This window comes from Erinaceus europaeus, chromosome 1 (genome assembly GCF_950295315.1).
Source record: "Erinaceus europaeus chromosome 1, mEriEur2.1, whole genome shotgun sequence".
NCBI lineage: Eukaryota > Metazoa > Chordata > Mammalia > Eulipotyphla > Erinaceidae > Erinaceus > Erinaceus europaeus.
In genome coordinates this window covers 50,017,482-50,044,274 of record NC_080162.1, presented here as the reverse complement: position 1 = coordinate 50,044,274, position 26,793 = coordinate 50,017,482, and the positions used below count along the sequence as shown (strand labels likewise).

The following is a 26,793-nucleotide window of genomic DNA, read 5'->3' as shown; positions in this document are numbered from 1 at the left end:
GGTTGAGTGCATATAGTGAAAAGCACAAGGATGAGGGTTTGAGCCCCTGCTCCCTACCTGCAGAAGAAGCATATCTGCAGGTGTCTATCCTCTTTTGCCCTTTCTGTTTTTTTTTTAAGTTTTATTCTTTATTTATTAGAGACAGAAAAACTGAGAAGGGAGGGGAGATAGAGAAGGGAAGAGACAGAGACACCTGCAGTCCTGCTTTACCACTCATGATGGTCTCCCCTGCAGATAGGGGACCAGAGGCTTGAAACTGGGTCCTTGTGCACTGTAATGCGTGTACTTAACCAGATGCTCATTTCCTGGCCCCTTCTCTCTTCCCCTTTTTCTCCCCTTCCTCTCTCAAATTCTGTCCTATTTAATAAAATGGAGAAAACGGCCAACCAGAATCCATGAATTCAATGAGCCCCAGTGAAAACCCTGGAGGCAAAAAAAGGAAAAAAAGTTTGCAAATGGGTGGCCTGTGGGCAGAATCCATGCAACAGGTGTGTTTGCTTTGGGCAAACTCACTTATTTTTTTTTTAAAGAATGAATAGACCACACTTGAAGTCTTGGCAGTTTCACATAAAGACCTGGATACTATTCTGTGGCAAAACAGAAGTTTCAGCAACTTGGGCGAGTTCAGTCTGACAGACACATATGATAGGGCTCCTTCCCTCCTGGCCACTACCTCTAGGCTTGGCTTCCCTGGAAGAGAGTATGGCATAACTTGGGCCTTGGAAGGTGGACAGGGATGGAGGCTGTTTCCCCCTCTTGCCTTTGACTCCGATGTCTCCTAGGGCAGCACTGGTGGATCCTGAAAGGGCTCACCGTGTGTGTGTGTGTGTGTGTGTGTGTGTGTGTGTGTGTTGGATGTGACCAAAGACAAGGTGTGTAGAAGGCCCAGAGGTGGGACCCCACAGCCCCAGGAAAGTGCACTCTGGTAGTTACTCCTAATGCTGAAACTCTTGTCAGCCAAGATAGACTTGGAAGACAGCAGGGCAGATTAAGGGAAGTAGCTCACCCATCTCAGGGCCCAGGGAGGGCATTACAGGAATAAGGGGGAGGGAGGGCCAACACTTGCCTCAGAGGCTTGTGGGAAGCCCCTGGCATAAGGCCAGAGCATGGCAAAGCTCAACAACAACTTGCATTTTTTTTTATTACTGTTGCTATTATCATATTTTCAAAGGTCTATGTGCCTTCTTCCAGAAAGTTTAGTTGAATTCTCTCCTAAGGGTATCCAGTGGATTTTCTGTGCCTGTCTCTGGCACAGCAACCAGGTGGTTGGTAGTGGAAATGTGTGGTTATCTGACAGAGAAACATAAGTTTAAATTTGATTTCATGGGGGGGGGTTGTTGGGAGACCAAACCCAGGGCATCATACATACAAGGCATCTACTTAACACCCCCCCAATGTAAATTTAATTATAGTTAAATAGTCCTTGTGACTAGTGGCTACCATTCTGGGCTGAGAGGCTCTAGTCTAACTCTTTCCAGAATGCTCAGAGGAACTGCACTTAGCACTTACCTCCTCTGAGGCTTAGCAGAGAGGCCTTATATCGACCAAGCACAATTCCACCTCTCATTTTTATTTTGACCCCTAATGTCAATGAAGGTGGAGACTCTCAGAACAAAAGCAGAGTTGGGAGAGGGGTAGTATGTATGGAGCTGATGGAGCTGATGGGCTGGTGGCCACATTGTTTGCCCCTCAACTACCCTCACCCCCCGCTAGTGGTGATGGGGAGGTGGCTGGTTTTCTAGAGCTCTAACTTGTAGCTTTCCCATATTATCACCAAGACTAAATAAGGTGATGCATATGAAAGAACCCAACTGGTGTGGGTTGATATGTCTGCTAAAACATATCTTTATGTTCTCAACCAGGAGTTTGGGGATGTGGCTTTATTAGGACAGAGGATCTGGGCAGATGTAATCAAATTGAGGCCATTTGGAACTAGGGTGGGTTCTAACTGAGTGACTGCCTTCCTAAGAGGGAAATTTGGCATGACTACATAAGGAGAATACTATATGCATGGGATACAGAGGTCAGGTGAAGGTGGGGATAGAGGTTTGGGTGGTGTAGCCACAAGCCAAGGAACACCAAAGATTGCTGGCCACCAAAAAGACAGGAAGAGGCAGGGAAGGGACCTGCTCTGCTTACAGTTGAACTCTGACTTCCAAGAACCATGATAAAATGTGCTTCTGAAGGTTTAAGCTGCCTGGTTTGTGGTACTTTTATTACAGCCCTGGAAACTAACAGCAGCTGTCTGAGAAAAAGTGCTGAAAGTGTTGACTGGGTACAAGCAGAAATCCTGCTAGTTAGTTTCATACCTGGTATTTCAAAAGTTGAGGAGATGCATCTGCCTCCCCTCTTTCCAACTGGCCCTTTATCCTCTTATGGCTCTGGGGGGGTGGCATTTCCACCCAAGATCATGGGCACTAGTTACAGGACCCTCAGTATGGTCATGGGTGACTAATACAGGTACATTGTGTTGATCTGTACATTGTGTAAATCTGCTGCACAGTTGGGGAAACTGAGGCCCAGAGGGGACTGAGCCTCAGCTCAAGGTCAGAAAAGTCTTCAAAGCAGATTTGGGTTCTGTGGACTCATGCACCAGTGTTTTAAAACACAATGACCTTGGGAAAAGGGAGCATCTATTTAGTTGGTGTCTAGGGAGTCAAGTTTGAAGACATAAGAGAAAAAGCAACAAACATGGCCTCTTAGGGAGGTCTTGAGCCAACCTGGGGTCTGGGAGGGGTTGCTAGGCTTCAGTCACTGCCCAGACACATGGTGGGGAAGGAAGAGCTCAGGGTGGCAGCAGAGGACAGGGATATCCCCTTCTTAAGAGGGTGGTAGCAATTCCTGGGAATAACAGAAATAGGCAGGCAGGAAAGGGGGCAGGCAGAGAGGCAGAGTGGGCAGCTGGATGGAGGATGAAGGGAGGTGTGTGTGTGTGTGTGTGTGTGTGTGTGTGTGTATGCATGCACTTCAGAAGAGAGGAAGAGTGGAGAGCAGACACAGGAGAGAAGCCAAGCTGAGATAAGGCTGCGATTGTGAGCAGGCAGCTGCAGCCGGGCTGGGAGGAAGAAATCCAGTCCTCACCTCTATGTGTGCAGAGAGGCCAAAGAGGAGGAGGAGGAGAGGCTGAGGTGGTGGTGAGGTGGAGGGGCTGGGGATAAGAGAAGCAGGAAAGGAGAGAGGAGCACAGCAAAGATGGGGGAGGGATGCAAATTTAGCCTCTTCTGCAGAGTCACTGAGCACCTAGTATGCAGCAGGGCCTTGTGCAGGCTTAAGGACATGGGAGAGGAAAAGACCACAAAGTCCCTGCTTTCATGTAGTCGGTACTTAGAAGCACAACAACTGATTAGATAAATGGCAGAATATATTATCCAGACAGGTAGGGGTGAAAAGGGCAGGGAGGTGGGTAAAGTAGGAACCAGGATTCCCAAAGGCACAAGAAGGGGTGAGATATAAGGTAATCTGGGAGGCTAGACAGCAAATTGACAAGTATGTATAAAGTTTAAAGTGGAGGCAAGGGATACATTAGGGATAAGAGGGGAGGAGGAGTACCCCTATTTTTTGCATAGGTTAGTCAAAGAAAGCTTCATGGAGGAGATGGCATTTAGATAAAACTCTGAGGAAAGTGAGTGATCAGTTCATGTAGGAGTGTGGGGGAAGGAGTTTCTAGCAAAGGAAAGAATAAATTATCAAATCCCTTGTTGGGAACATGCCAGGGGCCACAGGGTGGTTTAAGAAACAGAAAGAAGTGGTTGAGGGTTGGAGAGGAGGTGAGGTGGTAATGGGCAAAGGACAGAGATGTAGATCACTAGGTTGCTGAGGAGACTGGGGGTTTCTACCCCTTGTGTCGGGGAGCCAGAGAAGCGTCATGGGCAGGATCCCGCTGGCTGCTGTGGTAAGAGCTGATGATGAGTGATGGTGGTGGCAGGGTAGATTCTAGCATATTCTATCATCAGTCTGCTGACAGAACTGAATATGATGAGTAAAAGGAAGAAGAACCAAATAAGTGACAAGCACTTGGTCTGAGCAGTTAGGACATGGGGGCTGCCAATGGGAGATAGTGTGAGGTGTCTGGGGAGGCTGGGGGTCACCTGAGGTGGGCATGATGGGTTTGGGCTGCCAGAGAGACCTTCAAGGGGACATGCTACATAGGCTGCTGGGTGTCAATATGTGGGATCCAGTAAAGAGAATCAAAATGGAGCAGTGGGAAGTGGGACAAGTGAAGATTATTCCAGAGAAAAACAGGAAAAGCCTCAGTTCATTTTTGAGGCCTTGAATCCACTTTATGGGAAAAAGAAGGCACACACACAAACACACACACACGCACACACACATGCACACATGTGTGTGAGTAGCACATCTGCCTTTACATGCCAGCAGTGAGTCTTTTGCCAAGGAAACCACAATGCCCCGAAATATGTTTCCACCCTCCTGTGTGGCTAGTTATCATATATCCTGTCATACCAGGTGCCATGATGGCACAGACCCTCGCCTACCCCCACTGAAGGTGGTTGCCCAGAGCTGATGGTCAGCTAGTTAAGATCTTCAGCTGACCTCCCTTCCCAGCTCTGTGTAAGAAAAGGAAAAATGACTGAGGTGTTCAGGCCAAATCTGAAAACAGCTCCAACAAGGAGCCCTGGCACCACAATCCAGGCTTGGAATGAGGGGCAGGCTCCCCTGTCCCCAGGACTCAGCCGACAATGCAACCAGGGAGGGCAGGAGGCATACCACCAGTGCTTACATTCTCACAAAAGTCTGCACCAGATGGCAAGAGTTGGGCAAGGACACCATCTCAGAATTGCCAGACTCAGATGGCAGCATGGAATGAGACAGGCATTACCCTAATGAGAAGCAAATGGGCAGTCCTGTATCATTCGCCAGGAAGTGCCATAAAGAGCTTTAGCATCTTCCCGCAAGAGTTGCACAGCAGAAGTCTATGATTGTCACTATGGTGTGCTTTTGTCTTTATCCTTCCGAATAGTCTTTTATTTCTGTTTGGGGATCTGGGTGTCTGGGGAAAGGAATGCTCCCTACTGCTCCCGGGATCAGCTCCTAGGCTGAGGGAATGGGAATATACCATCTGCTTTCTCTGCATTGACGGCCTCAGGGGTGGACCTATGATCAAGTAAGTTCAATCAGAAAGAACCTCACTGTTGGCATTCTGGGGAAAGACATCACTGCTTCTCACCCTAGGAGGGTGAGCCATCAACTCAATCTTACCATAAAATGAATGCTATTATTAAACCCCAAAATCGACCTCTGTTTAGACTGGTGTCTTTTCAGTTTAGAGGAAAACAATCACATCTTGTTGAGGTGTCTGCCCCTTGGATCTAAAAGCCATTTACTGGCCAGGCAGCAATAACTCCTTGCTGTAGCAGAACTCCCCTATCAACTCCTTAGAACCCAGAGATGTAGAACAACAGTAGAACTGCGGGATAGAAAAGCTCCTTTATTTATTTAGCCACATACTGCTTGAGTGCTCTTCCAAGTGGAGGTACAAATGGGCACTCTTGCTGCTGCAGAATGTGACTTCCCACTTCTCCATGCTCCTCCCACTCCCAACATTTGTTGTGATGGGGTTTCTCTTTGAATATATGCTATCATTCTGGGTGAGGTGTGAAAGTACACTGTTGGCTTGATTTGCACCTTCCAGATTATACCAGAGAGGTTGGGCACATGCTGCCATATTGGGATTCACATATACAACTTCTTTTCACCATCTAAGGTTGTATATTGTGACATGCATGGAGACACCAGTCTGGGGGCTTGTGTGATGGTGCTCTGCTATTTGTGCAAATCATCATCACAGCAGCTTTAAGTTTCTTTAGTGCTTTCTATGTGTCACTATTCTAACACATTTAATCCTCATAAAACTCCATGAAGTAAGTAGCATTACCATCCTTAGATGAGACAACCAAGATCGCCAAGTAAGTAACTTGTCCACATTCATTTCTCTAGTAAGTGGTCAAACCTGGATTAGAACTCATGAAGAGGTTTTGCTCTCAGGGCAGGGTGGTGGTGCACCTGGTTAAGTGCACATGTTACAGTGCATAAGGACCGAGGTTCAAGCCCATGGTACCTCCCTGCAGGGGAAAAGCTTCACGAGTGGTGAAGCAGGACTACAGGTATTTTGCTGTCTCTCTCCTCTACCTCCCTTGCTTCAGGTGTCTCTCTCTCTCTTCCTTTCTAGCTCCCTTCCCTCTCGATTTCTGTCTTTATTCAATAAATAAATAAAGATAAAAAGAGTTTTTGCTTTCAAGCACTTTACAAATCACTATGAGTCATCTCATTCCCATCCTATAACTTTGACTCATGGGTACATAACAGAGTACAGCCAGGACACCCGAAGTGTGCTAAAAGATGATTATGTACATTCTGTAAACACTGTGCATGCAGGGAGTCAGGCCATAGCGCAGTGGGTTAAGCACACATGGCACAAAGCGCAAGGACCAGTGTAAAGATCCCAGTTCATGCCCCCGGCTCCCCACCTGCAGGAAAGTCACTTCACAAGGGTGAAGCAGGTCTGCAGGTGTCTCTCTTTCTCTCCCCCTCTGTCTTCTCCTGTACTCTCTCTGTCCTGTCCAACAACAACAACATCAACAACAATAATAACTACAACAATAAAACAACAAGGGCAACAAATAAATATTAACAAAACAAAACAAAACAAAACAAAAAACCTGTGCATGCAATTTATCCTCTCTGGTGTATTTATGTTGAAATCCAAGTTCCTGAAGTTAGAGGAAACTAACATACAGAAATATCCACGAGCAAATTGATATTTATCTGACTTCAACTTAGCATCTCTCAGTCTATTCTTTGTCAGTCTCAACTGCAAACATGGGGCAGCACAAAGCAAGATGATTGATTGCAAAGCTGAAACTGCAAATCTTGTAAAAGATGCAAGGTTTTGTGAAACTAATTAAGGTGATGCTGGAGGACAACTCCAAGCACATGCAAATCCACTGACAAACAATCATCTGGTCTACAAGATAACTGAAGAGACCACTGAAAATGATGATGAGGTAGTAAGCACTTCACAGGGGGAAGATTCAGATGTCAAAAGATTAGGAGAGGCCCTTGGGAAAACTGATCACTTCCTCAAACACTTTGCCAAAAAATGTCCCTTAATGACTGTTGCAAAAAGGGGTAGGCAAAGGAAAGAATATCATATTGTGCTATCATTTAACTTTGGAAAAACTACACCCCACCCCCAGCTGACATTCTGTTAGTTCATTGGCTTTGTCAATTCATGGCTTAAAAAATCAACCCATTACTAGGTATTTATATGTACATGTATGCACAAGCAAGGGGCAATTATATAACTCAAATAAAGGTGCTTAATAGCCCTCTGTGATTCAACTTAGACCTAATAAGCCCGGTATTCTAGTAGAATGTCCTAAAGAAGCCATCAAAATTCTCCAATCATATATTTACTACTTAGAACTAAGCACCCTCCTCTCCTATCCCTTTCTTCACTTTCCTCAGTCACTCTGTCTACTCAAGTAACTACACAAAAAGAAGTAAGATATATTCTTCCCTCTTTTTTAAGAAGAGTCTCACAGAACATCAGCATTATTGTCATCCCTTGATAAGCTTTAGAAGAAACACTATACAGCTGACCAAAAAATTATACTGGCAAAAACTGCATAGCTAGTAAAGGACAATTATTGTCCCTATGACAACCATTGTTAGATTTTTTTTTTTTTTTGCCTCCAGTGTTATTGCACTACAATACAAATCATTGTCCCTAGTGGCCATCTTTTTCCTGTTGTTGTTGTTGCTGTTATTGTTTTTGCATAGGACAGACAGGAATTGAGAGAGGAGGGGACGACAGAGAGGGGGAGAGAGAGACAGACAACTGCAGACCCGTTTCACCACTTGTGAAGTGATCCCCCCTACCCCCACAGGTGGGGAGCCAGGGGCTTGAACTGGGATCTTTGCACTGGTCCTTGTGCTTTTCACTATGTGTGCTTTACCTGGTATGCTGCCTCCTAGTCCCATTAGACTTTTAAACAAGTAAATGCACAAAAACTTGAGGCTAACGCAGACCCCACAAAAATCCTAGGTTTATTTCCTCCTTAACTTGAAGCTGGATCCCATAAACCTAATATGGGTTTGGATACAACAAATGAAAGTCATTGCTTTAACAACTGGGAGAACGTCTAAGCTTGTCAGATAAAGAAGTGACTACAAAAGGTGGATAAGGGCAAGATACAGAGTCACTTAATGATGGCTTCTTTGGCCACTAACAAGCCACCCCATCACTTGGTGTCCTAGACAGGGAATCCTTGGATTCCCTCAGATACTATGAGTCTAGACCTCTGATAGATCTCTCTTCCTCCCATCATTGGTCACACCCATTGGGAACAACACTATAACCCCTTTTGTAGGCTCCATTAAGACTGTACCCTCACTTTGCAGGTTGTGAAGCATTTCCCCTACAGGTCCTCAAACTCGAATTCTTTAGTGGGTCCCTGTGCTGAGTACTATGTGCATTTAATGAGGTGTACCACTACCTGCCCCCCACCCCCAAACAATATTTCTGGTCCACTCCTATGTTAGCTGTCAAGCACAAGCAAAGATTATTAAGACACAGACTCCTAGGAACATTCCTAAAATAGACTTCCTAGCTTTCTTCTACCCTAAGATTCCCTACTTTTATCTGCTCTAGTCCTACTGTATGGTTCCTGTTTATTAAACATTTTGTCCTGCTTTCCATCTTGGAAAGCATTTTCAGCTACCAAGTTCCAGATGCTACTATGATTCCATCCTGACTTCCCTGGGCAGACAACCTCAATAATATGCCCTGTAACCTCATCTCTCCAGAGCCCTACCTCACTAGGGAAAGATAGAAACAAGCTGGGGGTATGGATCGACATGCCAATGTCCATGTCCAGTGAAGAAGCAATTATAGAAGTGAAAATTCCTACCTTCTTGTACCCCCAAAAGAGTTTTGGTCCCTACTCCCAGAGGGATAAACAATACGGAAATTTTTAATGGAGATAGAACTCTGGAGGTGAGAAATTATCTTACAGTCTTGTAAATAAGGATCAAGTTATTAAAAAAAATTAAACATTAAAAGAAAGAATCAACCTGTTATTCACAATGATCAACCAACCATTCTTTGTTAAATACTGTTTTTTTTCAAAATGTAACTTCATTATTTAAAGACAGAATAACCAGCTATGTACTTTAAGAGTACTATTTATGTGAAATGGTTGTCTACTTTTAGCTCATTTAAGTGTTGTTTTCTGGGTTCAGTTTCCCATAATTCTGACTGGACTCCATTCAAAATGGTATTACATTCACAAATGGTTGAAAACTGTTAGTCAGGTTGTGGTTTTACTCTTCCCTCAGCATTTTCTTCTTGTCTTACAGAAAAATATATTTTTCCTAGGTGAACAGTCATATTTATATTTTTCAGGTTCCTTTGCAGTCACATATAGTCATCTGACTTACATTTTACCAATGGGAAATAAAAAATAGGACTTATTAGAGTAGGTTGAGTCTGGGTAATTTTTTTTTTAAAGATTTTTTAAATATTTATTTATTCCCTTTTGTTGCCCTTATTGTTTTTTGTAGTTATTATTGTTGTTGTTGATGTCGTTGCTGGATAGAACAGAGAAAAATGAAGAGAGGAGGGGAAGACAGAGAGGGGGAGAGAAAGATAGACACCTGCAGACCAGCTTCACCGCTTGTGAAGCGACTCCCCTGTAGGTGGGGAGCCAGGAGCTCGAACCAGGATCCTTATACTGGTCCTTGCGCTTCATGCCATGTGCGCTTAACCCACTGCACTACCGCCCAACTCCCTAGTGTAGGTAATTCTTGAGGCAAGCTCACCTAAGTAGGATGGACTCTAATTGAGAGAACAATAAACAATTGCTATCTTGGGTCTCACAAATGCCAATAAATCCAGCTCAACCAGCTGCCTTAGATATCCATGACAATGCAAGGCTTACTGTGTTTTTAAAAAAATATTTATTTATTTATTCCTTTAGTTGTCCTTGTTGTTTTATTGTTATAGTTATTGTTGTTGATGTCGCTGTTGGATAGGACAGAGAGAAATGGAGAGAGGAGGGGAAGACAGAGAGGGGTAGAGAAAGATAGACATCTGCAGACCTGCTTCACTGCTTGTGAAGCAACTCCCCCGCAGGTGGGGAGCCAGGGGCTCGAACTGGGATCCTTACGCAGGTCCTTGCACTTTGCGCCACCTGCACTTAACCTGCTGTGCTACCGCCAGACTCCCAGGTTTACTGTGTTTATTGCCACCAGAATTATCACTGGAGCTTTGTGCCTGAGCAGGACAAATTCACTGCTCCTGAGAAGTATTTTATTTCTTTTGTTGATAAAGATAGAAATTGAGTGGAAAATGGGGAGGGGGTGGAGGGAGTAGAGAAGGAGAGAGGAAGAGAGACACCTGCAGCATTACTTCTCCACTTGTGAAGCTTCCTTCCTGCAGGTGGGGAGTGGGTCTGGGGCCTGGGTACATGGTAACATGTGAGCTCTACTTGGTGTGTTATCACCTGGACCCAGTTTAACGTATTTGAAAACAGCAAGAATAGGTGGTCCTTGGGATGCTAAAGATTTTCTAATCTGAATAGTTAAAATCAAGTTAACTGAAAAAGGACTTTAAATACATGACAGTTTTGTAATTTTTAAAAATTTATTTTTTACTATATTTATTTATTAGATAGAGAAAGCTAGACATTGAGAGGAAGGAGCGGAGACAGAGAGGGAGAAAGATAGCAAGACACCTATAGCCTTGCTTCACCACTTGTGAAGCTTTCCCACCACTTGTGAAGCTTTCCCCCTTTTTTCCACCACTTGTGAAGCTTTCTGGGGACCAGAGGCTTGAAACTGGGTCCCTTGTGCATTGTAATATATGCACCTCAACCAGGTGTACCACCACTTGGCCCCTAGTTTTGTAATTTTTCTCAGTCCACTGACAATGACTTGCATAATACTGGTATCTTTACAACATGTTTACTTTAAGCAGCCACTTAATATAGAATTCACATTTGAGCTTCTCAGCTGCCAGGTCAAAGAGTGAACGTGTACAAGTGTTGTTATTTAATGATAGTAGCTATTATGTCATCAGAGTAAACACACATTTGCAATTTTCTGAGTCCTGAAAGTCATGTTTAAGTGGGGTTCCCTGCCTAGAATGCAGGGGGGCATTGTAAAATAATAGATAAAAATTCTCAGTGAGGGGAGTCGGGCTGTAGCGCAGCGGGTTAAGCGCAGGTGGCGCAAAGCACAAGGACTGGCATAAGGATCCCGGTTCGAACCCCGGCTCCCCACCTGCAGGGGAGTCGCTTCACAGGCGGTGAAGCAGGTCTGCAGGTGTCTATCTTTCTCTCCCCCTGTCTGTCTTCCCCTCCTCTCTCCGTTTCTCTCTGTCCTATCCAACAACGATGACAACAACAATAATAACTACAACAATAAAACAACAAGGGCAACAAAAGGGAATAAATAAATAAAATAAAATATTAAAAAAAATTCTCAGTGATAGCATTACCAAAAATGTAAATATCTTTTGGCTATTTCCATCTCACTTGGTACTTAGTCTTCACTGAGGGTATAATAATTAAGCACAGTTGAATGGAAGCAATTCTTGGGGGAAAACAGCATTTTGATGAGTAGTATAAATTCAAGGATAAAGTTTGGGAGATCTATTTTGAAGAATATTTATTCCTGAGATTCTTTCATTTCAGCTGCATGATTCTAGAATACTAAGCTTGGGCAAGATGCAGGATAAATGTTCCCTTTCAATGCAATGGATGCAAATTGTATATTCCCTTTGAATTCCCATGGTCTTGGTTTCCATTTTGATTATGCCACAAGCACCTTATTTCCAAGCAAAATCACTTTTCTGGGTGGTAGTTTCCCAGAATGTCAAATAGGGGAAGGGATTGATGAGAATACTTTTAGGGTCATTACCTAAATAATTTGGCATCCAAAAGAAAAGTTGCTATACAGACCCTTGGGGCAGAGGTAGTAACAGATGTCTCTAAGCCACACTCAACTCAGATGTGGTTGTCAGCCACACAGTCCACATTTAAACAGAACTGAGTTTTAATAAATCTGATAAGTCAGGAGATTTTGGCTAAAAATCTAGGACTATTTTGAAGGTTGGCAATCCTAAGCATGAATGGCTTCAATTATCTGGACCTGAGTGGCAGATGCATCTTTGTTAAGTATCATCTGGCTCACTGCGGGCCCCACATATCCTGCCTCCTCCATCCTCATCCAGGTTCTCATAACCTATTGGGTGCTGGCCAAATGAACTCTGACACATGTGACTTTCTGCAGAGACCCAGGAAACAATCCAGCTATGTGTACAGAATTAAGGCCCTCTACTTCTCTCAGCAGGCTCCACTTTCTGGGTGATTCTGGCAGTGGGATGAGTCTGCAAGCAGATATACCCCACCCAAGGTGTTCTGGTCAACCTCATGGTGGATCAGAGGGGAAGATGGCCAAGCTGAAGGCTGGTTGCAAGCATTGAAAACTCTCCTTCCCTTATGCCACTCCAACCCAAACAAACCTCTTGTCACTGGGATGCAACTTTCTAGGGTTGCAACACCCAAGTCACAATATCAGATTTCCCAACTGCCTCACCTCCTTCCTTCAGGTGGAGGGCATTTCTTTATTTTAATCAAAGCAAATTCAAATTAATTGAGTTTGGAGGATTTTGTAATGGTGTTTCAGGTAAGCGATTGTATTGTAATTACACCTTTGTAAAAGACATCACGCTTGCAGGTCAGCTTTTAGAACACACCCAAAGACCTCCTATAATATTAACAGACTCAGAAAAGCAACCTCTCGCTCCTCTGGATCCAATGCCAAGTGATCCCACTGAGGGAGAGGTGGAGAACAACTGGTAGTGTAAACAGTCAAATGTAGACAAAAAGTCCACTTCCATGTCAACTTCTGGGCTACACAGTCCCCACATAGGCTTCCCTCTTTTCTCTCTCACTCTCTCTTTTAATGTTTTATTATCTTTATTTATTGGTTAGAGATAGGAAGTGAGAGGGAAGCGAGAGACAGAGAGGGAAAGAGACAGAGAGACAACTGCAGACTTGCTTCACCACTTGCAAAGCTTTCCCCCTGTAGGTGGGGACTAGGGACTCCAACCCGGCCCTCGCGTACTGTAAGATGTGTTTTCAACCAGGTGTGCCACCGCTGAGCACCCCCACCCCACTTCTCTCCTATCTCCACACTGATTTTGAATCCCAATTCCCATGCCAGTGTTCTGGAACCTTCCTCCAGACTAATGGTCTGACATCAGTAAAGCAGTCCCTGATGACTTCAATGACACAACTCACAGAGAATGCAAACTCCCGCATGGATACTCTTTGTATTAACCATTCATATTTTTAAAAAAATTTAAAATATTTATTTTCCCTTTTGTTACCTTTGTTGTTTTTTATTGTTGTTGTAGTTGTTGTTGTTATTGATGTCATCGTTATTAGGATGGAGAGAAATGGAGAGAGGAGGGGAAGACAGAGAGAGGGAGAGAAAGATAGACACCTGCAGACCTGCTTCACTGCCTGTGAAGCGACTCCCCTGCAGGTGGGGAGATGGGGGCTGGAACTAGCATCCTTAGGCCTTGTGTTTGGCCACAGTGCGCTTAAACCGCGGCACTACCACCTGACTCCCTACAATTCATATATTTTAAAAAATTATTTATCCATTCATATTTTTAATGAAGGCCATCATCCCAACTGCATGGGCTGGCTTTTTTTTTTTTTTTTTTTTTTTTTACCAGAGTACTGTGCAGCTCTGGCTTATGGTGGTGTGGAGGGTTGAACCTGGGACTTTGGAGCCTCAGGTATGAGAGTCTGTTTGCATAACCATCATGTTATCTACCCTCTGCCCTGGGCTAGCTTTTTAAAAGTGAAAATCCTTTGGAAAAAGTCATTTTCTATCATATCTATAGGCAAATAAATCTGTATTTTTAATGCATGTAGAAATAAATATATGCACACTGTTTAAAGTTGTCAGTGAACTACTAGAGTCCCCTCCAGAGACTGCAATTGTCCTAGGTGGTGAAAACTCCACTTGCAGAGCCTCTCTCCGCCCACCAGCCCCCACCCCCTCAGAGACCAGGGGCTCACCCGTCCGGTAGCCTGTGCTGTTGAGGTACACAGCGAAGGTGCGGCTCTCGTGCTGCGCTTGCCAGGAGGGCGAGGAGCAGTTCTCGTTGTTGGTGTAGGTGTTGTGGTTGTGGACATACTTGCCGGTAAGGATGGAGGAGCGTGAGGGGCAGCACATGGGCGTGGTCACGAAGGCATTGATGAAGTGCGCGCCGCCCTGCTCCATGATGCGCCGCGTCTTGTTCATCACCTGCATGGAGCCTGCAAGCACAGTGGAGGTGAGCGCCGCCTCAGCTGCCAGTCAGCCTACACCCGGGAGGCCGCCAAACCACAGCGGCAGCACCAAGTTGATTCCAACAGGATCCACCTCAGCCCCGGGGTAGGGGAGATGGGGAGAATCTCTGGGGACAGAATGGGGAGAGGAGCACTAGTGGCATTTGTGGGCAGGGGTCAGCCATGCACTGTCGCATGGTCCTGAGCAATGAGCAAGTATCCTGGGTCCCCTTGGGTGCTTGTGGGGGAGGGAGCTAGGTGAAGATCAGTTTAAGTTAAGTGACCTAGAAAGAAACATCTTGGGGTCAGGTGGTGGCGCATTATGGCATCACCAAGCACAAGGACTCCGGTTTAAGCCCCTGGTCCCCACCTGCAGGGGGAAACTTAAGGAGAGGTGAGACTGCTGCAGGTCTCTCTCTCTCTCTCTCCTCTTTTCTCTGCCTCTATAAAAATAAATGAATAAACTTAAAAAAAATAAAATTAAAGAGAAGCAAGGAACACCTGTTTTGGGGGAGGAGCAGGATATTAATACACATTTCTTCTTCTATTGTTGTTGTTATTATTATTATTATTATTATTATAAGGCAAGACTATGTAAACAGAGGAAAGATTATACCTTGTTTTGTCTGGCACTTTCCCAAGGATTGTTTGCACTTATTGCAAACTGGTTATGCCAACAACCTCCTGCCTTTCTTCTCTCTAAATATGTTTCAGTCAAAGTACTGTCTCAGTCATGAACCCCTCAGTCTTCTCTGCTCTGGCATCAGCCCTAGTGCACAGGCACATGCCAGCACTTCACATGTGTGTTTATTGCCAACTCCCCTCTCACCAGCCTTCCACCCCCAGGACAGCCCCACCTCTTCTGGAGAGTCCTCTGGTGTTTTTTTTTTTGTTTGTTTTTTTTGCTTCGGATTCCCTTAAGGTCTTACCATGTGCACTGCATGCATTTTTATTAGGACATAATTATACATCACCAGATAGGGTGGTTTCATTCATGCCCATTCTCGTTTTTCAATGAAGCCTGGAGCAGAGTAAGGAACAGACAAGAGAGGGCAAGGCAACTGACATGGACAGAGTTCTTACTGTACACAGGGCCCTTTCATGATAACTGCTCTGAGGGGCTTTGCTTAGTGCTGAGTCTCCCATGTTCTCAGTGTGTAATACACAGTAGCTGCTCAATAAATATGTGCAAAGTAGGTACACACTTGTACACTATAGCTGGTGTCTGCACAATCCATATTTGCAACAGAAATTCTTTCTTTCCTTCTCTTTTGGCTATCCTCAGTTCCTTCTGAAGGAGTTCTTAGGATCTCAGCAAGTTGAATGAAGGCTCACTCCCACCCCCATCCCCCATAGCAAAAGACATGCCCATGCCTTAGGAGGCTGTGACGTGACATTATTTAGATAAAGAGTCTTTGGGGGCCAGGTGGTGGTGCACCTGGTTAAGAGCACACATTACAGTGCATAAGGACCCAGGTTCAAGCCCCTGGTCCCCACCTGCAGGAGAAAAGCTTCATGAGTGGTGAAGCAGGGCTGCATGTGTCTCTCTACCTCTCTCATTCTCTAGCTCCCTCTCCCTTCTCAATTTCTGTCTCTATGCAACAATAAAGATAAAAATTTATATAAAAAAGATTCTTTGCAGGTGCAATTATAGATCTTTTTAATATTTTACTTTATTTGTTTTTGAATAGAGACAGAGAGAAATTGAGAAGGGAGAGACAGAGAGACACCCATTGCACTGTTTCACAGCTTGTGAAGCTTCCCCCACTGGGCCTACTGTGTGCTCTACTGAGTGTGCCACCACCTGGACCATTTAGTTAAGGAACCTGACATGAGATAGTTCTGGATTACCTGGGTGGGTCCTAAATTCAATGGCAGGTCTCCTTATAAAATACAGAAAGAGAGGTAGGAGAGAAACTCATTGGCTGGGTATATATGTGCCTTGCCATGTGCTTGGCCACCACACACGAGGAAGCTCTAGTTTCTCTGGTATCTCTCTCTTCCTTTATCTCTGTCTCTCTAAATGAAAAGGTGATCTAGGAACAGTGAAATCATGCTGGCACAAGGCCCTGGTGTCAGAGAGAGAGAATGCAAGAGAGACAGACAGACATAGATGGGAAACCCACGGGAAGATGGGTAGGGTGAGGGGGTGCTATTATCAGTATGTTTAGAGAAGCCCAGGGCTGCCCAGAGCTCTCAAGAGGCAGAAAAGAAGAACTGAGGACCCCTGAGTCTAAGGAGGAAACAGAACCATGCCAACACCTTGATTTCAGACCTCTGTCTTCAGAGCTGGGAGAGACTTATTTCAGTTGCTTTAAGGCACCCAGTCTGTGGCAATTTGTCGGGACAGAATATTAAAAAGCCTATACTGGGTATCCCAGGCACCTGAAGATCTGGCTAGAGATCTCAATCACCAAACACCCCCTGAGGGTGTGAAAACAACTTGTCAGACCTACCTCAGTACCTGCTTCCAAAGACTAAGAATGGAAAAGAGATTTATGAGGTTCTTTTTATCCCGTTTATCTGCCAAATAGGGAAGGCAATGGGGTAGTAATGTGATCTGCTTCCCGGAGGCAACCAGATCATATCTCTTCACTGCTTAAAGCCATCCAATAGCTTCCCACTGCTCAGAAGAAACCTAAAATCTTTTCTGGATGCTCCAAGAGTATTCTGGACCAGCCCCCCTACCAGCCACCCCTTATTTCTTTGAACTCATCTCCTCCCTCCCCTTGTTCACTAAGCCACTCTGGCTTCCTCTTTGTCTCTCAAGTGCCCTAAGCTCATTCTGGGCCCAGGATGCTTGCACTGGTTTCTGTCTCTGCCTGGGTGTGGTTTTCTGACATTCTGCTTCTCTGGCTTTCTCATCATTCAAATCTTAATTTTAATGTCACCTCTCTTGCTCTACTTACTGCCTATCATGCTGGTGTTGTTTCTTAGCACTGATCTCCTTCAGAGCCAGCCTCCGCTATGTAAGAGCTGCTTCTCCTTTTGGACAGAGAGTTCTGAGGGATCTAGGATGCCTATCACTCCTCTGGTCCCCATCCATGGGTATATAACTGGGGCCCCAATAAAAATCTCCCAAATAACTGAAGGGCATGGACCAAAGTCTGCCCTTGTGAGCCAAGCATCAAAGCAGTTTAATAAGGAACATTTCAAGGGGACAAAGTACATTTCCTGAGCCTCTTGGTCACAGATGCCTATAGTGGGTGGGAGAAAGAACTGGCATTGTGTCCAGTTCCATGGACAGAAACTGTTGGGCTTCAGAACTGCAAGAACATCTGTTGTCAAAGACATATACCTTCGCTAAGGTTCCAAGATCCCAGCTGTAACTGGTGGGCAGTGACAGTGTTTCAGTCAGGTATAATTGCTCCTGTGGTGGTGGGCGGGATGGAGGAGATGAGTTTTTGGCATAGCCAGCTGGAGCTAATGTGTTCTGCACAGTGAGTATGGCCTGGGCTTGGGCTCCTCTTGGAGACCTAGTTCCTTCTGATTGGGTGTTGAGGGTTGGGGGTTGGCTGCTTCATCATGCCAGTCACCTTGAAGTTTTGCAACAAACTAAGATATCAAAGTAGTGACCTTAAGGTCCCAAGCTTGAAACCTCTTCCTCTTTCCATGTGTTTGCCTTAGCTGTGCCCTGTGCCAGGGCTCCTTCCTTCCTAGCCTCCTTCAGGTGAGCAATGTCCACTATCTCAGAGAGGCCTTCCCCTGCCCTGCACTGAAACCAGCACCACCACTCTCCTTCCTGCCACACGTCTCCCCAGCAGGCACAGCCCTGGACACCAAAGCTGCTTTTAGTTCACTAATTTGCATGCAGCCTGTTGTCTCTCCTTGTCCCCACTAAAATAGCTCCACGAGGATAAGGATTTAGCCTGCTTTGTTCACTGTCATATTTCCAAGCCTAGGACATGCCTGGCACACAGTAGACACTTGGTAGATGTCTCCTAAATCAACAACAGCATGCTTGGAGATTGGGTCAGGTGGGCACTGCTACATGTGCACCAGCCACATCTCCTATTCCAATGAGGGAAAAATTGGCTGTCTGCTGGGAGCTCCAGGTGAGTGGTGATGTTAAGTTTATATTTGACTTGTGGCTTTTCCCTTCTACTGAGGCAGGTGTCCATAGTTCCTCTGGTTCCAGGTAGTTGAATCCTGTTTGATTGTTTTTGCCTAACACACAGGTGATTTCAGCACTCTGGACATTTTTTCATTTAGGTAAAGAGACAGAAGGGGGGGGGGAGAAACACCACAGCACTGGAGCTTCACCCCAGTGTCACAGCACCTCCCATGTGGTGCCGGCATTTGAGCCTGGGTCACAAACAGGGCAAGGCATGCACCTTGAGCTATCTCTCTGGTCCAAATCCTATTCCTTCAATAATGATAATGATGAGGATGATGATGATAGCTAATTAAGAAAAAGTAGGGGGCTGGGTGGTAGCATAACCAGTTAAGCACACATATTACCATGCACAAGGACCTGGGTTTGAATCCCTGGTTCCCCACCTGCAGGGGAGATGTTTCATGGGTGGGGACATAGGTCTGCAGGTGTCTTTTTCTCTTTCTCTCTCTATTTCCTCCTCCTCTTTCAATTTCTCTTGGACTTACCCAATAAGATATAAAATTAGAAAAAGGAAGGAAGTTAGGGAGTTGGGCAGTAGTGCAGCGGGTTGAGCGCAGGTGGCACAAAGTGCAAGGACCAGCATAAGGATCCTGGTTCGAGCCCCTGGCTCCCTACCTGCAGGGGAGTTGCTTCACAGGCAGTAAAGCAGGTCTGCAGGTGTCTCTCTTTCTCTCCCCCTCTCTGTCTTCCCCTCCTCTCTCCATTTCTCTCTGTCCTATCCAACAATGACGACATCAATAACAACAACAATAATAACTACAACAATAAAACAACAAGGGCAACAAAAAGGAATAAATAAATAAATAAATAAAAATTTATAAAAAGGAAGGAAGAAGGAGAGAAAGAAAGAAAGGAAAAAAGAAAGGGATAAAGAAAGAAAGAAGGAAAGCGAGAAAGAGAGAAAGAAAGGAAGGAAGAAAGATGGCTGCCAGGAGCGATGGATTTGTTGTTAAGGCACTGAGCCCCAAGAATAATCTTGATGGAAAAAGAGAATGGTAGTATAGAGGTATACAGATACAGTGAGGAGTGTGTAACAGCGACGGTGACTGGCTTAATTCAAGCCAGAACTGTCGTCCCAAGTGTGTTATCTAACAGACACCTTGAGGGCCACACCCACTTGCCTGAGCTCCAGATGTCTCTACACATTCATGGCTTCTCCCTTTTTCCTTGAGTTACTCAGTGTGCATCTTGGCTTCTCTTTGGTCTCATCTTGAGTTCCTGCATCCCACTCAGCAGCAGAGTTCCTTCCCCAAGGTGCATCCACAGCTGAAGCCCTGTTGCCTTTGCCCTGGGCAGGAGGTTATCGTCTTGCCTCAGTCCAATATCTGTGTGGTTTGTTTATTCCTCATAAAGGAGCCAGAGTACCTTCTCCCCCACAGGACCTCCCATGGCTCCCATTCACTCCAAATACTCAAAGTCCTTGTGGTTGCCTGCAGGCCCTGTGGGCATGGGCCAGCTCCTTCTCTGCCCTCTCTCTGCAGTCACGGGGGCTTCAGACTCACAGGCTCCCTCTCCTTTGATACACTGCACGTTTAGAACACTCTCCCCCCCATGTTCCTCCCTGCCAATGTCTTCAACCCTTCTTGTTTCTATTTCCCTGTCTTGATGTTTCATTCTTCTTCCTTATTTCATATTTTCAAATCCCCCTCCCTCACCGCCCCAGAGCACTGCTCAGTTCTGGCTTATGGTGGTGCTGGGGGTTGAGAGCCTTAGGCATGAAAATCTTTTCCATAGCCAGTATACTGTCTTCCCAGCTCTTTACATCTAATTCAAGGTGCATTACAGTTTGACATATTTATACAACTATCTTGCTTGTTCCTCAGCCCTAGGTCAGTACCATGTGGGCAACACTTGATCGTCCCAAAGCCTACAATAGTACCCAGCACACAGTAGGTGCTCAGGACATATTTATTGAATGAATGAATCTAGGGCACCCCATGCAGAATCTCTTTGGCCAACTCTTCACAAAGTATGAGGAATAAGGGCACAGTGGCAGGTAATGAGAACTTGGCCTAGCTCATACCCTAGTGCCCACAAAAAGGAGTAAAGCTGCCCCCCGCCCGCACACTCTGTCACTCTCTTCTCATGGAAATCAGAGAGGTTTCCACCTGGTACATGATTCACCTGCAGCAGGCAGCCTGGAATGTTGCACTAATGAAAAGCAAACCACCTGTGGACCTGTTTCTGATTTTTACTCAAGGCCAAAGCAGGGTCTTGGAGAAATCACATCTCCCTCCACTCGTATCAGAGGACCTGAGTGGTGGTTTCCTGCTGCAGATCTGCTGGTTGCTCCCACTCCTGCAGAGGAGAGAGCTGTATCACCCCACTACTGAAGCATAGGTTAACAGTGCCCTCCAACCGCAGTGGCATCTGTGCATGAACGGCACTCCATGCTAAGCCTCCCCTCGGGGGCAGTAACCTGCTTTATTAAAACTGCCACAGCAATACAGCTCTATAAATTCACATCTGGAACAGACAAACAGATGATCTCAGCCCCACGCCCCGCCCAGCCCTGATGCAGACAGCTATGATGACAGGGAAAGAACCTGGAAGATGTGGCCACACAGAAATATAAAGGTCACCTTTCAGTATTTCCAATGAGGCTGAGCTAGCCAACACAAACTTGCTGCGTCCAACATAAACCTGGGCACATGCAGACAGAAACAGACCTGGGTGCGTTCTGTGATGGAGCCTTCCCGATGCGTTGGGCCAAAAGTGAGCTCACCCTGATACCTTTCTGGGACTTGATGGGTGGTAAAGGTGCCACCCCCACTCTGATGATGGGACCTCACTTCTGGGGCCCTTACCAGCCTGCAAGCCAGGAATTTGTCATTTTCTCCCTGGCCTTTCTCTGCCCATTCACCGACTTTTTTTTTTTTTTTTCTGTCCATTTAGTTTGTGACTCTCAGTGCACCACATGTGCCCTGTGAGATTTTTCTTGAAAGTGACTTTAAGAATCAAACTTTAATATCCACTGAGTATCTATATGGAATTCTGGATCTGACATGCTAATTAAGTACTTGGAGATGCTTAGCAAAATAAGATCTTCAGTATATGGCCTGGTGTGTTACCTAGGTTATGGAAGACACTCTCTGGAAGATGCTGAATTAATCTGCTCTTCTAAACATCTGGGTCTTTGCAACTGCAGTCTATGGGGACTGAGCAGGTGCTGTCCAGATTCAAAACCTGACCCAATGTTTGCCATTCCCGGGGCTTAGCTGGATCACATATACACTTACTGTCCTAGAGGGCTATGCAGTTTAGGGAGCAAATGGACTCTAGCCTGGGTGGCATAAGATACCAGAAAACTATATAAAAAAAGAGATGGTGTTTTTGGGTGTTTGCTTTCTAATGAGAAAGTTTCTATTTTTTTTTTTAAAAGCCTTTTTCTTATTTATTTTAAATTGTGTCAGTGTGTGTGTCAGGGAGGGAAATACACACACACACACACACACACACACACACACACACACACACACACAAGGCACTTTCCCACTATAGTTGGCCCTTGTCACTTTGTGTTTCAACTTTTGTGGCTACAATCTATCATGTTTTTTTTTCCAAATATATTCATTAAAATGTTGATCGAAAATTATCAAGGGAGGGGATTGGATATGGAGTCCTGGTGGTTGGAATTGTGTGGAATTGTACCCCTCTTATCCTATGGGCTTGTTTTTATAAATAAAAATTTTAAAAAGTTGATCGAGACAGTGAGAATGATACAGAATGCGCTTGGTTGTCTGAGCCAATTATACACCCCGCATAACAATTAAAATTAAAACTGCTGTCCGTATGGACTGTAGGCCTATGTATTCCAGCACCCCCGTAAATACTTCAACACTAGATGCTGCCCCCTGACCACTCCTTGTGTGTGTGTTTGAAATCAGCTATGGGGAAACCAATCAGAGCGTGTTTCTCTTTTACTGGCTTCTACATCACTAAGCACTAGAAGCATCTTTGCTTGTTTGTGATTTCTGAGAACCTTTACCTAAGCCCCACAATGGCTCTTAAATGTGCTGCTTCTTCTAAGCCTTCTGATGATGAAACTAAGTGCCAAAGGAAGACGTTTAACACCAGGAAGTGAAACTCTTGGATATGATCAAAGATGGCAAGAAAATCCTGGAGGTTGCCTGCTTGACTACTTGACTGAGTCTACCATTTGCTCCATCCCTAAAGATGGAAAAAGAACATCCGTGCAATGACTACTGTCTCTTTCAACAAGGAAGCAAAGCTGAAGGGGTGTTATTTCATGTCAAGAGGCCTCTAATAATGTTAACAACCATATTTAGAAGGTCACACACAGGTTTTCTATGCTGTAACAACAAAAATATTTGATTTATAAATAAAGAATCGTACTTCGTGGAAATTCACTTATTGCGGTAGGGTCTGGAACTGATTAACCATGATAAATGAGGGATGACTGTATCTATGATGTATGTTTGTATTTATTTTTATAAAGACAGGGTGGCAGAGAGAAAGAGTGGAAGAGACCACAGCACCAAAGCTCTGTTGAATGCGCTGGAGACCAGGCTAGAATCCGGGTCACTCAAATGTCAAAGCAGCACACTGTCCAGGCGAGCTATTTCACTGGCCTGTTCTGTTTGTATGTAGTGCAAGGACATAACCCAGGACCTCACACATGCAAGGTATGAGAGCTCTGCCACTAAGCCACTTCTCCTAGCCTGGTGTTTGATTTGATTTTTTTTTTGGTTATAGACAAACAATGTAAATGTGTGATGTGACACATTCTTTGGGAAAGCTGCAGAAAGTAAGCTGGACATGAAGGGAAGGGAAAGCAAAGCTGGGAACCTAGGGTCTTGACTGCAACCTGTGTCTCTTGCCTGGATGACTGCAGGAGACACCTAACAGCCTGGAGTTTCTACCCTGGCCCTCTACACTGAGGTCTCCACTTACTCCTTTTATAACACAAGTCTGCTGCCCCCTCAGTGGTGGTGCACCTGGTTGAGTGCACACGTTACAATGTGCAAAGGCCCAGGCTCAAACCCTGGTCCTCACCTGCAGAAGGAAAACTTCTCAAGTGGCGAGGCAGTGTGTGTATGCCTCTCTATCCCTCTCCCTCTCTATCTCCTCCTTGTCCTACCAAAAAAAAAAAAAAATTAAGTCACATCATCATAGTCCTTAACTCAACCCTTCCCACTGTTTGTCCACCTAAGTCCTAAGTCTTCCATTTGTGATCTGCACGCTCACTCTTTCCAACCACAGTAGGCCCCTCTGCTCCTACCATCCTGCTGCTCCAGCCCAGCTGACCTCTTCAGGTTCCTTGACCACAGGGAGCAGCACTTGCTTGCTTTCAGGACTTCACTTTTGCTGTTCTCAGCCGAGACTCTACCCTCATTGCATTCAGTTCCTGCGAATATCACCTTCCCAGAGAGGCTTTCTCTGGGCTGAGCTAAGAGGATTCCATCTTTCTTCATCTTTACTGTCCTTCTTGAGATTCTTAAGTGCTAAGGAAATGAAGAGGAATTGTATTTGAGAGAAAAACTACCCGTGAGGGCTGCTTTTGGGGTCTCCACTGCGAGTGGCAGGTGGGGAGCAAAAGGCTTCCTTTACTGACTTATTTGAATAGCTTAAATTTGCAAAGATGGGGAATCTTTTTAATTTTTAAAAATACTTTATTTATTATTGGGTAAAGACAGAGAATTTGAGAGGGGAGGAAAGGAGGGAGGGAGGGAGAAAGAGAGAGAGAGAAAGAATGAGAGAGAGAGAGAGAGAGAGAGAGAGAGAGAGAGAGAAGACTGTAGCACTGCAACACTGCAGCACTGCTCGTGAAGCTTTACCCTGCAGGTGGGGACCAGGGACTTGAACCTGGGTCCTTGTGTACTATAGTGTGTGCACTTAGCCAGGTGTACCACTGCCTCCCCCATCTTTTCTTTCTGTCAAGGATCATTTGAATATTTATGACATCATTCATGAGCCAAACAAAATTATCAACTTAAAAATACATACTTAACATTACTATAAGAAAGTTCCTAGATTTCTATATCCAGAACAAATGAATCCCACACTTCTTTCTGGTTTAAAATCAGACCATTCAACACATATAATCTGAAAGACTCTGGAGGTGTTGGGAAGGAATACAGCTAACTGGAAACAGAGTAAATTGAGAAAGCTGCTCAGTGTCGCTTACATTTCCACCTCTGCCTCTGATCCAGGGAAGAGATAAATGCCTCGAATGTTCCAGAGAAGGCCTCTGGGCAAGGACTGCCCTGTTTGCACAGGCCAAGATGACTGGCCGCTCAACCTGAGGTCACGGTCAGAAACCCTCAGGCTGATCCAGCCCACAGAAGGGTTTACTTACGGCTTTTCTTTTTTTTTCTGTGCACAAAGAATGCAACTACTTGCCCACATTTTTCACAGGAGGAGATTTTTCTGGGGCTGCATTATGAGTTTTGTGGGCCCCTGACATTTTTTTGCTTTCATCAATTCCCTCCTCCTCTGTCAAATAAATGAGTGAATAAATAGTATGCTTCTTTGAATCTGTTAGAGCTAAAGACAAATTTGTTAATATCATACATAATTTTTTTCTTTGATCTTAAAATTTAGTTTTTCTTCTTCTGACCTGAAGAGATGGAGGATGTTTTCACAGGTCCTGTGACCCACAGCCCTTGCTCTCCACCACTGAGCCTACTGGGTCTAAAGGAGGAGTTGGTCCTGGACCTTCGTAAAAATCTCTATCTCTGACTGGTCCTGAAAAAAACAAAAAGGAAATCTGTGCACACTGGGTGCCCATTCCTACCTGGTGTAATCTGTGGTGCTGCGATGAAGCCATTCCTTGAGAAAAGCCCTGGGCTCCTCCAAGTCCCCACCATCAGCATGGTTCTTGCTGCTCAAGCTGGGCGTTGGCTGTCAGCTGTTATTCATCTAGCACACTGTGCTACTGTCTTTCTACCTGGGGCACTCAGATGAAATTGCTCAGCAAGGCATTTTTCAGAACACATCCCGTCATGAGGTGACACCTTATTGAATATACCTGTCTACAACTGAATACTACTCAGACATAAAAAAAAAAAAAAGAAAAAGGTTCTGCATTTGTGACAACAGGGATGAATGTTAAAGAGAATGTTAACCGCAGTAAGTCAGACACAAAAGGACAGACACCATATGATTTTGTGTACATGTGCACGTCTCCTCCTCACACTGCAGGTCTTATCAGTGCCACATGCACTAGAGGGGTGACCCCGCTGGGACACCATTCTCTTGAGCCCTGGTGTGGCCATCCAGATGGTCCACCAACCTCTCCTTTACAGATCCTGATTTTAATCGTCCATGCATCTACCTAGGAAGTGACTCTCAGAGCTGCATGTGGAGACGGTCCTCTCCTTGGATCCCCAGATCATCCTCTGCCCAGCTCTACAGCTCAGACCTGGCAGCTCTGCATCTACCAGCTCTTCCTTTCTGGCTGGGCTTGACCACTGGTGTGGGCCCTGGCATGGGGAAGCAGAAGAGCTGAGGTTGGGACATGAACTCTTCCATCTCCTTCCCTGTGGTGCCAACAGAGTGGCAGGCAGCTTCTGTCAGGTGGCCTTCTGTGTCTCCAGGAATCAAATGTTCCCCTTACTCCCTTGGCCTTGGGCTCCTTACTAACTAGCCTATTAGGTGCTACACTATTGCTAGTGGTTCCCCCCCACACACTTGGTTACCAGTTAACAAACAAACTTCCCCTTCCCCCCCAAAAAGAAAACCCAGTTAACTCCCCTTAAATAATCCACAGTTGAGTGCTTCACACTTCTTGCTGAGACAGTGTGGCTAAGCAAATCAGTTCTGTCCGTGTTGCATGTGCGATCTGAACTGAGGTCCTCCAAGGGAGCTGACTTAATATGGAACTCTGTCCTCTTTGCCCTTCTACTTCCCCTTTCTTCCTGACTGGAATGTAGTTGTGACAGACAGAGCTCCAGCTGTCATTCTGAATCATGAGGTCACCTTAAAGGTGGAAGCTACCATTAGCACAGTAAAACATAAAGGCGGAGGAGGAGTTTGGGTTACTGATCACCTTGAAGGTCAAATAGGGGCTGCTAGCTTCCAGGTATCTTTGTGTGAGTGATATCCAGAACCTATCTTGCTTAAGCCACTGCTCCTTTCTGTTTTCTTTCACATGCAGCCAAACAAAATCCGGATACATTTAGATTCCAAAACTGAAAACATCTCCCAAGTGTGGCTGAATTGGGGGAAAAAAAAAATCTTGCAGGAATGTGCTTGGCAAGTTGAACAGCAGGGTGGGTCCCAACCAGCCTCTCTTCTTCCTGAGATAACCTGCATCCACATGCTTTTTCCAGCCAGCGGGTGGAG

The 26,793-nt window shown here is 45.2% G+C and overlaps 1 protein-coding gene across 6 annotated transcripts in view; it reads right to left on the bottom strand.

Moving 5' to 3' along the window:
- Positions 1-26,793, bottom strand: part of SULF2 (sulfatase 2) — a 129,508-nt gene that overhangs the window by 56,862 nt on the left and 45,853 nt on the right. For all 6 annotated transcript variants that reach the window (XM_060185867.1, XM_060185852.1, XM_060185849.1 and 3 more), the window contains exon 3: positions 14,118-14,357. In XM_060185867.1, coding sequence (XP_060041850.1) covers positions 14,118-14,357 — 240 coding nt within the window. The remainder of the gene's footprint in view (positions 1-14,117; positions 14,358-26,793) is intronic.